Source organism: Lontra canadensis, unplaced genomic scaffold (assembly GCF_010015895.1).
Source record: "Lontra canadensis isolate GAN:19392208 unplaced genomic scaffold, GSC_riverotter_1.0 scaffold10, whole genome shotgun sequence".
NCBI classification, from domain to species: domain Eukaryota; kingdom Metazoa; phylum Chordata; class Mammalia; order Carnivora; family Mustelidae; genus Lontra; species Lontra canadensis.
This window is the reverse complement of record NW_022631004.1, coordinates 20,586,727-20,601,774: the sequence shown is the minus strand read 5'-3', so window position 1 is coordinate 20,601,774 and position 15,048 is coordinate 20,586,727. Positions and strand designations below refer to the sequence as shown.

Genomic DNA, 15,048 nt, shown 5'->3' with positions numbered 1-15,048 from the left:
GACTCCAATTTTCAATGAAGTTCTACTGTGGGTAAAATGCCATCAAACAATATCACATGCTCTGATGAAATGGGTGGAAAGAAGAGTCAATTGTTGTAGCAAATCTCACTGTTGTCTTATATGAAGAAATTGCCACAGCCCACCACCACCCCGCTTCAGCAACCACCACCCTGATCAGTTAGCAACCACCAACATTGAGGCAAGACCCTCCACCAGCAAAAAAACAACAACACACTGAGGGTTAGCCCTTTTTAGCATTAAAGTATTTTCAACCAGGTATATATATTGTTTTTAGACATAATCCTATTACCTACTTAATTGACTATAGTATTGCATAAATAAAACTTGGATATGCAAAAAACAAACAAACTTGGGTATACCAAAAAAAATTCCTTTTACTTGCTTTACTGCAATTTTGCCTTTTGTGTGGTGGTTTGGAGCCCAACCTCCAATATCTCTGAGGTATGCCTGTATTTCTCCTGTGGAAAGACTATTAGAAAAAGTCTCTACAGGCCCTGCTATATAGAGAGTTATTCTGAACATTGTCACTTTGGGTTAAAATATACACATGACATATGCTAAGTGGATTAAGAAATAGAAACATATATTCTTTAATGGTGAAGTACTTATCACTCTGATATAACTTCAAATTATCCAGAATACTGAGCTTTGTACTTACAGTATATTTTTGAGAGGATTAACTAGAAAAGGTAGATATTTATGTTAATGTGTGTTTATATTCTTTTACATTTCATAACTCCTAACAGTTAGGGGTGCCTGGGTGGTTCAGTCGATTAAGTGTCTGCCTTCGGCTCAGTTCTTGATCCCGGAGTCATGGGATCAACTCCTGCATTGGGCTCTCTGCTCAGCAGAAAGTCTGTTTCCCCCTTCTCCCTCTGCCCCTCTGCCTGCTTGTTCTCAATCTCTCTCTCTCTAATAAATAAATAAAATCTTAAAAAAAAAATAAAGAACTCATAATAACTAACACAGACTCTATATGATCTTAAAGTCAGGCTCTACTTCATTTTGCCAAAACCAACATATACACTTCAAAAGCATTCATCTCCATAGGTATATAATTAAATATAGAAATCCCTATCTCTAGATAAACAGAGTCTCCTTGTCCCTCTTGCTCTCATCTTGGGATGTAAATTAGGGAATTCAAAGGAGATAGAAGGAGCTGGACAACTCAATGAGCCACTAAGGGCAGCTGTTTGCTTGGCCTTTGGTGGGTCCTCCACTTGGGACACACTGGCCATGCCCTATAAATAATGATAGTCTCTAGATTGTCCCTTGGGAACAGTTCCTCAGAGGTAGACTAGAAAGCTGTCTGAACTCTGTTACTATATTTTCTGATATAATAAGCATGATTTATTGAACAGATGTAAATCTTTGATGAACTTACAGTGCTTCAAAGTCATTATTTTGACATCAGTAACAGTCTTACAGACAGTGAACCACAGGAGATTAGACAGGTACTGTATTGACCAAAGAAAATACTCTGGAGTTCACTTTTTAACTAAATCTTTGATATGCCTTAGTTTTATTTTTATTTGACTCTTGCTTTCAAAAGTGAGACATAGCCCAAAGAAACACCAAATTACCAACCATTAGGATGCTTTCGTGAAAAAACTAGGTACTCAGTAAGGTTAGATTTACTCTGTAAGTAAAACTCCACCAGGGGAAACCATAGAATTATAGAACTAGAAGGAATATTGAAGACATTTTTCCTTCCTTATAGCTAAGGCAAATGAGGTTAAATGGGATGCAGTGACCCACTTACTCATGTCCTCAACTCTTGACTATGCAAATCATTGAAGGAGATTTTATTAGTATTTAGTTGCTACCCCTAACATTAAATAAAGGAATGAATGATCGATTCTCCATATAAGTTCATGGAGTATAAGTGAAATTTTTGGAAAAAGGAAAATTAATTGAGAAAACTGCTAAATTTAATATTCACAGTAGCAGGACACCAAAATTTCACTTGAGTACAAATTTTCATTCCTTATTGCCCCACAAAGATACAATAAACCCTGGCAAAAACTAGCATATTTGAAGTTGTGTTCACTTGTCTGGGTCATCAGGATATGGCTCAGTGGGTTTTAACTAGTGGTCTTATGTTTTCTGGGTCCCCAAATGTCTCATAATCCCTAAAGAAAACTGCCAGTTTTATAAAAATACCATAAATTCTCTTGTCATTATTTAAAATTGAAGTTCAAAAGGGATCTTCAGAGATACTGTACTTGAAATAAAATCATATAAAATCATGTTTAAAATCATTTTAATAATATTTTAGAAATGAATCTTAAAATTGTTCATATACAAGAAATATAAAATGTTTTTAATTTAAAGCCATCTCCACCATCCCCAGTAACTCCATTGTATGAGAATCTAATTTGCTAATCAGACTGATGATACCTGTTTTCATTGTAAGTTATGGGTAATTAGAAATTACAGCTGAACTACTAAACAAGAATGGACCCTTCACAAGGGCAGTCAACCAGATCATTATTCTGAGACAAAGCAACCTAATGATTACTACAAAGTTCAAACTAAAAGAATTGATTTGAACGATTAGGGGACTCTATCTAAGGTCAAACCCTTTGTGTTTTGTGGATTCATACCATACAATTCCTTTAGTACATTAAAATGGGCTTTGATCAAAGAAAAATACACAGAATCAGATAATGTGCATAGCCAGAAAGGAGACACGTAGAGATAGTCCCCCGCTGAGTTTCAGAGAATTTCGTATAAACTAAAAAGTAGAGAAATCTAAACCCAAAGTTGGGACAACCACTCCAACCACTCTCAGGTGATCAACAAGTTAGACCACCTGGGAAGTGACTGTAGTCTTCTAGAGCCATTTCCTCATACACAGCTACAGAGAATGAGTCCTCCTCTCCCCAAGAGGCCTCTTTAGTCCTTAGGGTCAGGGAGGAAAGAAGTACCTGCACCCAGACCACCATGACCATACTCACTGTGGTACCTGCCAAAGAACAGTGAGGCTTAATGCAAGAAAACAAACAAACACTGTTTTGGTGGGTTTTAACAAATGGTCACTCTTTTCCATCCCCAATGACTGTTGTGACACCGTTTCCAGGAGACACCACGTTTCTGTGGCCAAACAGTTTACAAATAAACCTATAGAATGACACCTGTTTGTACGTTGGAATACGGAAGGATTTCAGAGCCAGAATAAATTACAGTAATGAGATATGGCCTCTTCTTAAACGTTTATTACTGTGAGAAACCCTGAACGAATGCAAGCCTTTCCGGGCTGGCGTATAGAGAGCTCTGGGACTGATCACTTGCCACTTACTCATTGCCTCTCATTGCACGACTAGGTTGCAGGTTTCTGCTTTATTTCCCTAACAGGTTAGTAAGCTCCGGTCTTATTCACAGGTGGCCACTGTGCTGTGCAGCCCTTGGGAATCTCTCTCTTGCATAGGTGGGTACAGGGGAGGGGTAAGCAAAGAAAAGAGGGGCAGAAGATAGGCCCTTGGCATGGCACACCCGTCTTCAAGAGTTGGAGACACTTTGCAGCCAGCTTTTCTGTGAGAAACTGTGATACCGCCATAAAGTTATATGTGTTCACTTACTGGTGGCCAAAACGTTTCATTTTTTAAATTCTCAATCAATAGAAGATGATGAATTATCAAATTCTCACCAAGAAATACAAATTCTAGATTTTTCATCTTTCAGGCTCAGCCTTCAAAGGCATTTCTTCAGCTAGACAAGCTGTTGTTTCTCTTCATAAGTATGTGTGACTTAGGAGGTCTCCAATTATTGAATGTTTACCGAACAAGTACTATGAGGTTTCTGACCAAAAAACAGATCCTCCCCACCACACTCTAAGAGGAGAAAATCTCCCAATTGCCTGTATTTTGTAGATGAGAAAATTCAGGATAAGAGAATATATTTCACATATATTCATATATTTCACTGGTGCTGACATCCCACCTAGGTCTATTCTGATTCCAGATCTGTAATCTTTGCTTTCTGTACTCTGATCTCTATAGGTCTGTTCATTACAGGAAGAACAAAATAGAAGAAAACCTATTTTGTGCTAAAACACTCTTGTGAAAGATCCCACCAGTATTCTTTTGTAGGAAAAATTAGAAGTAGTTTTAACTTTATCTATTTGTAAAGCTTAGTTACGGGGCAGTCGGAAAAAAAAAGAAAATTGAGTTGTTTTTTGGGTTTGTTTCTTTTTTGAGAGAGAGAGAGAGAAAACATGTGCACATGCACACACAGTGGAGGGAGGAGCAGAGGGAGAAGGAGAGAAAATCTTAAGCAGGCTCCATGCTCAATGAGGAGCCCAATGTGAGGCTCGATCTCATTACCCTGAGATCATGGCCTGAGCCAAAATTAGGAGTCGGACATTAACCGACTAAGCCACCCTGGCACTCTGGAAATTGAGATTTTTTTTTAAAACACTACGTTAATAAGAAGAAATAAAAATAAAAATGAAGGCTGATGTATAAAGAAATTCCAATGTGAGTAATTCTGACATCGGTTAAATTGGATTGCAGGGAAAGGTCTCATAAATCCTTACTTGAATCCCAATGTCTACAGATCATAGGAGGAGACTTAAAAATAATATTGCCTTTGATTGCACACATGTAGAGAAAGTCTGAAAGAGGAACTACAGAACTTACTGCGTACTAAGATTCTGTTACTGTGACTAGTAGACGTTGTTTATTAGAAACCCCAGTAGTGGGTGTTATGGAGGGCATGTATTGCATGGAGCACTGGTTATGGTACATAAACAATGAATTCTGGAACACAGAAAAGAAAAGAAAAGAAAAAAAAAGAAACTCCAGCAAAGCCCTCCTATGTTAGATACAGGAGAGTGAAAGCACGGGATGTAAATTATATGAGTACAAATTCCACAGAAAGATACCAAAAACACTTACTTGACATTAAAGATCTAAGATATCAGTGCATCTTATAACAGCCAGGAGGAGATCTTTTTTCGCTGTAAATAAGCTATCTGATTTGATTTGGTTCCCACAGTTTGTTTTTAATTAGGCAAAGAGACATTTTTAAATTTTTGTTTTCTAATCTTAAATAGCTTAAGTTCAAAATGATTGTGTAGTATCTATCTGCCTTCCTTGTTTCACATCTAATTTTAACAGCAAGTCAGTCACTTTTACACTTCAAATCAGACCCAGATGCTGAACTTCTTTATTAGTTTACTATTACCCTGTTGGGGGAAAATCTGTTTGGCTCTTGTTGATTTGAGAGATACAGTTTTTTTTTCTTGTGGTTTTACATGCATTATTTTCAAAACACAGAAACTAGGATGGCCTTGCTGGAAAGAGCCCTCTTGTTGAACACAGTCCAGATGCTGGAATGTTCATCTGACTTTACACAGCAGGAACCAGAGGGCCAATGCCCACCGTGGTGAAAGCTGGCCAGGATTAAGCATGGTGACAGCTGGCCAACAGTCATGGCATGGTACAGCTCTCGTGGGTCTGTGTCTTCTAGTATTCAAACAAAGGGCGGTATTTGCATATTATAAAGCTTTTTGGGAAGTACAAAGTAAAAAAAACCTGTGGGTGTAAAATTTTATTAGTGTCTCTCCTTGAGATGAAGAGAGGAGAAAAATGGATGTAAGCTTGGAGTCATCCTTCACGTACACTTAATGAGTAAGCACCCACGGATAATTCTGCTGCAATTAATGTTCTGTGGTCTTTCTCTACATTCTCTGTTTCGTCCCTAGAACACTTGAAGGATAAGTTAGAAGAATATATGGCCCGCTTTTCCAAAGTAAGGATTGTTCGCACCAAGAAAAGGGAAGGGCTCATCCGGACCCGCCTCTTGGGGGCATCTATGGCCAGAGGAGAAGTCCTGACGTTCCTGGATTCCCACTGCGAGGTCAATGTGAACTGGCTGCCCCCGCTCCTTAGTGAGTACTCATGCTGATGGTTGCCTTCCGGGGACCAGCAGGGCCTGGGGACTCGCCCTCCTTCAGAGGGAGTGTGTGGCTTGCTTCTGTACAGTTTGCAATCAACAAAGGCGAGAGATCCCTTCTACAATTTTTACAATGAGAGCCACGAATTCTATCTTAACCACAGCTAAGAACAAATAGGTCACTAGAAAACTGCATTAAAATTGCCATTTTAGATACTACCAACCTCAGTCTAATTTAAGGTTTGTAATGGTTTCATTTAGTTTAGACGTTCTCCTTTATTGTAGTTATAGTGGTTCAGTAAATACTAAAAGAAGAAAGTGCTTAAAACATGATCTCGGGACACCTGGGTGGCTCAGTCAGTTAAGCGTCTGCGTTCAGCTCAGGTCATGATTTCAGGGTCCTGGGATCAAGTCCTGCATCAGGATCCCTGCTCAGCAAGGAGCCTGCTTCTCCTTCTGTCTGCCGCTCCCCCTGCATGTGCTTGATCTCTCTCTCTCTGACAAACAAATAAGATCTTTGAAAAAACTATCTCTATACAGTTCAGATTAAAACACACACACAGAATATAACAATTATTACAGAACTGTTAAGAAAAGAGGAAAGACAATTATTAAGCCCCAGAATACAATTCAAGTACAAGTGCCCTGACATTTTTGTGGATTAAAATGCCAGTTCTCCTCTCGACTCCTGGTACCAGTCTAGAGCCCCAAATATATAATCTCCCAAGTTTATAGAGGACCCCCTCAAGCACTCCGAGCTACTATCCAAGATGACACATCTCTAAGGCTCACAATATGGTACAGAGTCAGGGAAGAAGCAGCCTCTCTGTCACATTACACTTAAACTGTTAGAAACATGAAAGAACTAAGAGTCATTCAAGCTAGAAAACGCTTATGTGACTCAGTTGGAGCTTGACTATTTTGTTTTTTATTTCACCATGAAGTCAGATATAAAGTCCAGTACTGGATGAGGAATAAATTGCCAGACTAGAAAAATATAGATATATAGATACAGATATATATACATGTTTCTAAAAAGTTCTTGGTGTGCACATACTGTACTCTTTCTTATTCTTCCAGATTTTGCTATATCAACTTTTATTGTAAATATAACCCTGGCCTTGGAGCTAAAGCCAGTATAAACGGCCTTTACAATACGCTGCCTCAGAAAGAATGATTTGCTATTGACTACTGTGTAGGATTTCAGCTAGAACCAGCAAAGCTCCATTAGTAAAAGACATGGGCTGGGGGTGGGTGGGTGGGGAATCAATTGAAACTGTGTAGGATTTAAGACAGGAAATGACCAGCAACTAACGCCCCACCGCCTCACCCAATCCGCACATACCTGCCCAGGCGACTGCCCAGCCATCGTAATCAACAGGAATGTCTCAGTGCTCCTCTGGCCAGAGACTCCTCTGAGCTTTTAATTAAAAGTACCTTGTTCAAGGACATAGCAATTTAGAGTTTCATCAGCAACAGTGAGATTCCTGCAAACTGAACTTGACCTATATGGTGTCGAATACTCAAGGAAGTCAGCAAAAGGCCTAATTTATTTATGAACCAAAGCAATTCCTAAATGCCAATTATCAAGCCTCTGATTGTTCATATGAATCTAAAAGGGGGAAAAAAAGAGAGAGAGAGAGAAAGAAAAAAATAAAGAGAAACCCACTTTTTCTCATTAAAGCATTTCATTTCCTGTAGGCCTGATGGATAAGAAATGATTCAAGCTCAGGATCACTATCTTTTTTTATTTTCCTCTATCAGTGTCCTGACACATCATCCAAAATGAAAAAAAACAGGCGGAGCCACACAGTTTCTTGGTTCATTTTTCACCTTGGGATTATACCTGAATTTCAATTTCCCATTAAGAGTCTGTTTGTTTGATCCCTGGAAATTGAAATGTAGGCACAAGCCTTAGATGAAAAATTAGTCATGCTGCTTTCACCCTAAGCTAGAACAGCTGGATGAGAGCTGAAAGGAGATTTGAAGGGAGAGTTGACAGTTAATTTAACAGACTCATTCTCTTTGGGTCACCTTGGGACTCCTTGTTGGTCAAGGAACTTGTAAATCAACCTGATTCTGAATTTGATTGAAGAAAGTCACTGAAACCGTAATATTGAACTACCTGCAGAGGTGCTAGGAGAGAGATTTTGGACACAGCAATGATGCCTCCTCTGCCAAAGACATCTACGGGGAAACACCATTTAGATAAAGATTAAAACCCATTACAAGACTTTCCCAGGTGAAAATGGATGCTCATAGGGTGCTTGTCGAAGAATCACCTGAAATAGTGCTAGGGGTCTCTCTGTCTACCGATTAGCTGAAATAATAGGAAGGCCACCTCTAGGGTCTCAGGGGCCTCCTGGGGCCATGCCGTTTACCTTGCCACATGCCCACATCATACTCTCCTTATCCTGTTTTATCTTCTTTCTATCACATTTATCACCTTCAAACGTACTATGTAATTTAGAGATTTATTATGTATATTGATTGTCTTTGCTCCATTGCTAAAGACAGAGATTTTTGTGGTTGTTATTCACTGCTGTGTTCCCAGAACCTAGACAAGTGGCAGGCATAGAATTTCTACTCAATAAATAGCTGTTGAATTGGAAGAAAGGAAGAAAGGAAGGAAGGATGGAAGGAAGGGAGGGAGGAAGGAAGGAAGGGGCATATAAATATGGAGGGGAGATCTTCTATAGGATTCTGAGGTTTCCCCACCCTGCCCCATCAGAGACATCAAAAAAATAATACTGAACTAGCCAAATCTCATTATTTCTAAAAGATGTTTTTTAAGATATTTAAATGTATTTTATTCCACATGCCGCAGCAGATCATCCAAATAGCCAGAAATCAGATGTTCATACTTAAAAGTTCGGTCAGACAATATGTTTGTTATAATAAATACTGAGTGCACATTTGTGGGAAGAAAATATGGTTGGCCCCTTAAACAGCACAGAGGTTAGGGGCACCAACACCCTGCACAGTCAAAGATTCACGTGTAACAACTCTCCAAATAACTTGCTGTTGACCAGAAGACTTACCAATCACATAAACAGTCAACTGACACTTACCGTGTACAGTATATGTATTCCATACTCTACTCTGACAATAAAGTAAGCTAGAGAGTAAAATGTTCTTAAGAAAATCATAAGGAAGAGAACATACATTTGCAGCACTGTACTATATCGAAAAATATCTATTCATAAGTGGACCTGTGCATTTCGAACCTTTGTTGTTCAATAGTCAACCCTATGTCACCTATAGCTGTTCCAGGTGAGGCAACATGTGTAAATGCCGATCTCCCGCGCTGTTAAAGTCTCACAACAATAATATCTACATGGAAAAGGAAGGAGCTGGGACTGAAAAAGATATCACGCGAGAAGCATCATGGAGAACTGGAAAGACCACGGGTTTTAGGATAGGACTGTTGGGCAGGCATTGCGTCCTTGGTTTTGCTCTCCAAAGATGAGTGACCTTTGACAAGTTATTTAGCTTCTCTGAGCTCAGTATCCTCGTCTGTAGATTGAGAATGACAATGGCAGCCACTTTACGGGTTGCTAGGAGGATTAGAATTACCAAGACTATAAACCATTTAGCAGTTGCTCAAGAATTTGAGAGTAGCAGGAATAGTAACAGTAGCATCAGGCCATCTACTACATTTTTGGATAGAATGAGAAAAGATAAAAACGTATAGCTTTAATAAACAAAGGACAATCAAAGGACAATAGCAAAGAATGCTTGGTGTGATCTGTCAGCATTTAACGGGGGAGCAGCCATCATGACATCATAAGATTAGAGGCTAAATAAAAGAAACATGACATTAAATATTTACATTTTGGAACCTCCAGAAAGCAGGACAATATTTTCTCAGCAAACTCCCTCTGTATGCTTGAAGGAACACAACTACTGTTTATGCTCCATGCATGCTGGATGCGCTATAAAATGACAGATTGGGGACAGGTCAGAGCAAAAAGTGACAGAGGTAGAGCTAAAAGGACTTCTGCAAGTCTCTCCGGGACATAACTTTCTTAAAGAAAAACACGACGACACTAATTGTACCTAATCACTGTCCCATCACGTTAAGTCCAGCCTTAGAAGAGACTTCGCAAAGCCCTCTAACAACCACAGGAAACCAGGCTGCAAGCAGCATCCCCACATTAGGAAGGATCTGTAGGCTTCTCTTTGCTGAGAAAATGATGGATGACCTAGGCAGGCATGTCATTTCCTATTTTGTGCTTTCATTTTTCAGACCAAATTGCACTAAACCACAAAACCATCGTGTGCCCCATGATCGATGTCATTGACCACAACCACTTTGGGTATGAGGCACAAGCTGGGGATGCCATGCGAGGCGCCTTCGACTGGGAAATGTACTACAAAAGGATCCCCATCCCTCCAGAGCTCCAGAGGGCAGATCCCAGCGACCCTTTTGAGTGAGTAGCTGAGGGAAAGGCTGTGGGAGAGAGGGCAGCTTACTCATTTCAGGCATGTCAACTTGGGACCCATGAGGACAATCATCTCTAATAAAATGGAAGAAAACGTGGCAACAATATCCGCCCCTTGGAGAAAAGTCAGACCTACAAGTTGTAGAAAATGACAAGTTGCACCAAATACACGAATCCATCCCCTTATCAAACTTGGCAAAGCATCAGAGGAAGTGTGCGGACTTAAGAATCAGGAAAGGCAGAGTTCACTGAAAACACATATTCTCTTGTAACTATTCTCTCGGATGGTCCCTTCCCCATCTCGGTTCTCTCTGTTCTTTTGCCTTTTCCCTAAAGAACCATTTAAATTAACTGTTTTACTTTACTCTCATCGGAAAATGATGTAAAATAGGAAGCTGGATTTAAGCCTCTGTTTACACCCTGTTGGGAACGATGAGGGCAGGCGATGTTTCTGAGTAGTGCTCCAACATCTTGAACTTGGGGAGTTCAATCAGAATGATATATCCAGTGTAAATAATCTTTGATAACTCGGTCATTAATTTAAGTTCGATATAGGTAAGAATTTATAGTAATCTATTGGTCTCTACAAAGTTAAGTCCTTTTTTTCTTTTTTTTCCAGTGTGGGCATGAGAATTGTGCATGCCAAGAAAAAGAAAAATATATATTTAGCTTAGTTTGACCAACTCTTAGGTCCATTAATGGTGAATGGTAAACTTTTTCCAAAAGTGAGCCCAGAGATTGCCCAAGGCATACTATTAACTATTCCTCCTGCTGTACCCATTTGATCACATTAAAGTTTTCATAAATTTGAAACTATCATGTATTTTTTCTTAGGACAAGAAAAATGTCTGTGATTGGGGCTTTGCATACTTTCTAAGGGTCTGTTTCAAATGTGTTAGAATTGATACCGTCTTTTCATTAATAATATGGGCAGTAAAAGTTTACAGTGGAGAAGCCCCCAAGTATAAGAACCATTTCTGTGACACTAACCCTTTAAACTCCAAAAAGTATGCGATAAACATCAGAAAATGCTTCTTGTGATTCTAGTCTCTGGAAAGATAAACTCTTGGAAATGCTGAGGGAATTTCAGAAGACATTAGCCTGATAAAAAGGGAGAGGTAAATGATTCCTTTTGTAACATGAAGCACACTCATCAAGTAACCAGAATTTCTGAAGCCCTCTTCATACTCTGAAATTGCTGGAGAGTTTTTGAGAAGAAATAATAAAGGCCCATTGTTATTCTGGCAAATGCTTTGGCCAAGATTTTGAGGATATTTAAAACTACTAGAAAAGTTCTTTAGAGATGGAGTTTCCAGTAAGCATTTGAAGAGGGCCCAGCTGGAGAGATGTTCATCAAGCTTTCCTGAAGTTAACTATCAGAAAGCCTTGGCAAAGGGGTCTATAGGGGGTAGGGGGATTTAAAGCCATGTTGGGGCTTGGAGGAGGATACAAAAGAACCCTAAATACGGTGAAACTGCCATTAGATGGCAGCTGACAGGGGAAGAGTCACAGTCTGGTTTTTACTCCGAGGTGGCCATGTTTTCAGGGCTAGAATTCATCCTTGTTGGTTTTCCAAAGACTTCCTAACAGTGACTGGGTTATAATGACCTTCTACTTTTATCTCCCCTGCAGTCAGTGAGTGGGGCTCCTGTTCCTGGCAGAAATGGGTTCAAAATGCTACCAAGGGAATCTCAGAACGTGAAAACTAGGAAAGTATTCTCAGTCCCTGCCCTGGCAGTCGAAATTGTTTGTCAGGCAGACCCTGTCTGTGACCATCACCATTATCAGGCACCTTGCTTAAGCCCGGAGCTTGCAGAGTTGGTAACTTTCAGAATTAAATTACCTCTTGTTCCTGTCACTGACTTCTGTGGTTGCTGTCCGTCAAAGATTGCATTCACCTCTTCAATACTACCGCTTTTCTGGCTTTTCAGTCTCTCTGATTCCTCGGAATGTGGACACTTTAGCCTTTTGTAATAAACATAGCTTCCAAGAGATGTCCACTTTGATCTTAAAAATTGCATTTGCCTTCCTGATAATAAAAGAATGGTTACCCAAGCCGCGATGAGCAGTGTATCAGTAATTCCATTATCTCCCTAGTCACCTGAATGTGTTCGTAAACAGACAGACGTGCTTTAGGCTAAAACGTGCTTCCCTGGATGTCAAGCTTTAAGATACACAGAGTGAATGCAGTCTCTCACATGGACTTTCATATTACAGTAGCTTCTGCTAGGGGTGTGTGGCTTTTTTAGGGAGGCAGGGAGAGGAAGCTGGAAAGAAGAAAGGAAGTGAAGAAGAATATGTAAATTCATTGCAAACCCCAGGACTTTTCATGCAATATATATGCAAACTTTATCTTTCTGTAACAAGTTCATCTTTTATCAAATGTCCTAAGTGGCGAAACCTCCACCCTCTCATTTATTCTGCCATTATTTGAGTTTCCTGAAATTATTGACTATAGTAATGGGTTTTTTTCATCTGCAAATCCTGTGAAATTAGTGAGGCATGAACAGTAATTATCCATGAACTGAATTGACAAATTCAGGGTATTATATTAATGCATAAGTGTTATTTCTCAAATATTTGGCTTCAGTTGGGATCATATATGGGTCAAGGTATAAACTGTATTTCTCAAAATAGGTTACATGGTCAAAAGAACTCAAAATCTCTCAAAATGAGAATCAAGACCCTCCACCATCTGACTAGGGAGGAAAAGGAAAACTCGCAGATAACTTTGAACACTAAGAAAAGATTTACTACATTTGCAAAGGGATCTGCTTTTCAGACAATTTACTCCTAGAATGTGAGAGAAAATGCAATATTCACAGCTCAAAGTATCATATGGCAATCACAATTCTAATTGGATTGAATACATCTGAAAAACATTCTTGCCTTGTGAAAAAGAGAATGCAGTACTCCCTTCTGATGGCTTATATCATGATGTGATGCTTTTAGGAAATTCTTGTTATTCATGGCTTTTATAAAGATTCCTTATTCCTGATTTATCTCTAATCCCAGGCACTTAGGAATGTAAGCTTTTCCTGTGTGAAAAAAATTAATTTGCTCCTTTAGTAATGATGACAAAGAGGAAGATGTTCTTTTGCTTTCTGACCACTTAACTTACTTCTCCAACCTTATCACAGCATCTAAAAGTCTAGAAAAGACCAGAAGAAATGATCTTATCCAACTTCCCTTTAATACAAGCAACCACTAGACAGTGTCCAAGAAAGATGAATGGCCTCTTTTGAACTTGTGAGGAAAGTAATACTTGCTACCTCAAAAGACTAATTGACAGAAACCTTTTTCCTTACATTAGGAAATCTGCTTCCCTAATCCTAAATACAGGGATACAGGAACGTCTAATTCCTCTTTGATGATAGAGCTGTTAAAAGTATTTTAAGCGGTGTCTGGGTGTCTCAGTCGGTTAAGCATCTGCCTTCTGCTCAGGTCATGATCCTGGGGTCCTGGGATCAAGCCCCACATCCGGCTCCCCACTCAGTGGGGAGGCTGCTTCTCCCTCTCCCTCTGCTGCTTCTCCTGCTTGTACTCTCTCTCTCTCTGTGAAATAAATAAATTCTTTAAAATATATATATATATATGTGTATATATATATATATACATATATATATATATAGACACCTGCTATGTTATTCCTCCAAAAGGGGGAAATAAAAAACAAACACTTTTTTTTTTTTTTCCTTTTCTGAGCTAAATATCCCCATGCATTTCAGGTCTTCCAAAATCCTGCAAAAGTTCATGCTCATTGATGTAAATGTTCGATACAGGTAAATTCAATTGACTCCTGCAGCCTCACCCACATTTCCCCAACTCGTTCACAAGGATAGCATGAAATAGTCCATCGACTGGATCAGGGACTCAGTTAGTGTATGAGTCTGTCGACCCCAGAAAGAAAGTTAATTTCTAGGGAATTTGCACTCCCCTGGATATCATGCTTCCTTTTGTCTAAGTACTTCAAGATCAATTCAGCAGCCCGTTCAATTTTCATCTTTGCTGTATTTTTCAGAATCCACTTGTAGCCTGTCATTGACTTGGAGACAAATTACCTTTACTCTGTCAGTCTTCCTCAGGCAGATCTCCACAATTCCTCAAGGACTTCCAAAACTTGGAGTTTTAGCTGTCGTGAATGGAACTCTCGTAAGCGGTCATTAGAGAAGACAGACGTTTTCTATTTTCCACCCATATATACCACAAATTTCCAAAATTTAAAGAGTAAGGATATTACACCTGGGGGGAGGGGCAGGATAAATTTACAGGATACAAATGCCCACTCATTCTCTCAGAAACCACAGACACATGTCCACAGACGCATCGGTGTGAATGCCGTGGCTTCTCACTGAGGCCAGTGACCTAACCTAGAGCTATATCAGAGTATGAAGAGCGGCGCCCTCCATGGAACGTGAATGCAACTGAGATGTAGCCGGTGCTCTGCTCTGAAGGCCTTGGACCCAGGTTTGCACTGACCAGCCAGGAGAAGAGGGGTTCTTTCTCCTTTCGTGCGCATAAAAGCAAGGAAGAGAACAACAGGTTGAGAATGAAGTGCATTGTTGCCTGGAGTAAACAACTAGCTTTTGTTGTCAGATCTGACGAATTGCATCAATGGACATTCAAAATGTTAACATCCCACTTGGGCAAATTCCAGTGGGGACTGGGCTCACCTTCGTTTGCT

General features: G+C 39.6%; 1 protein-coding gene across 2 annotated transcripts in view; it reads left to right on the top strand.

Moving 5' to 3' along the window:
* GALNTL6 (polypeptide N-acetylgalactosaminyltransferase like 6) overlaps positions 1-15,048 on the top strand; it is a 1,185,252-nt gene that overhangs the window by 979,581 nt on the left and 190,623 nt on the right. For both annotated transcript variants that reach the window (XM_032855779.1, XM_032855778.1), the window contains exons 6-7: positions 5,729-5,914; positions 10,169-10,352. In XM_032855779.1, coding sequence (XP_032711670.1) covers positions 5,729-5,914; positions 10,169-10,352 — 370 coding nt within the window. The remainder of the gene's footprint in view (positions 1-5,728; positions 5,915-10,168; positions 10,353-15,048) is intronic.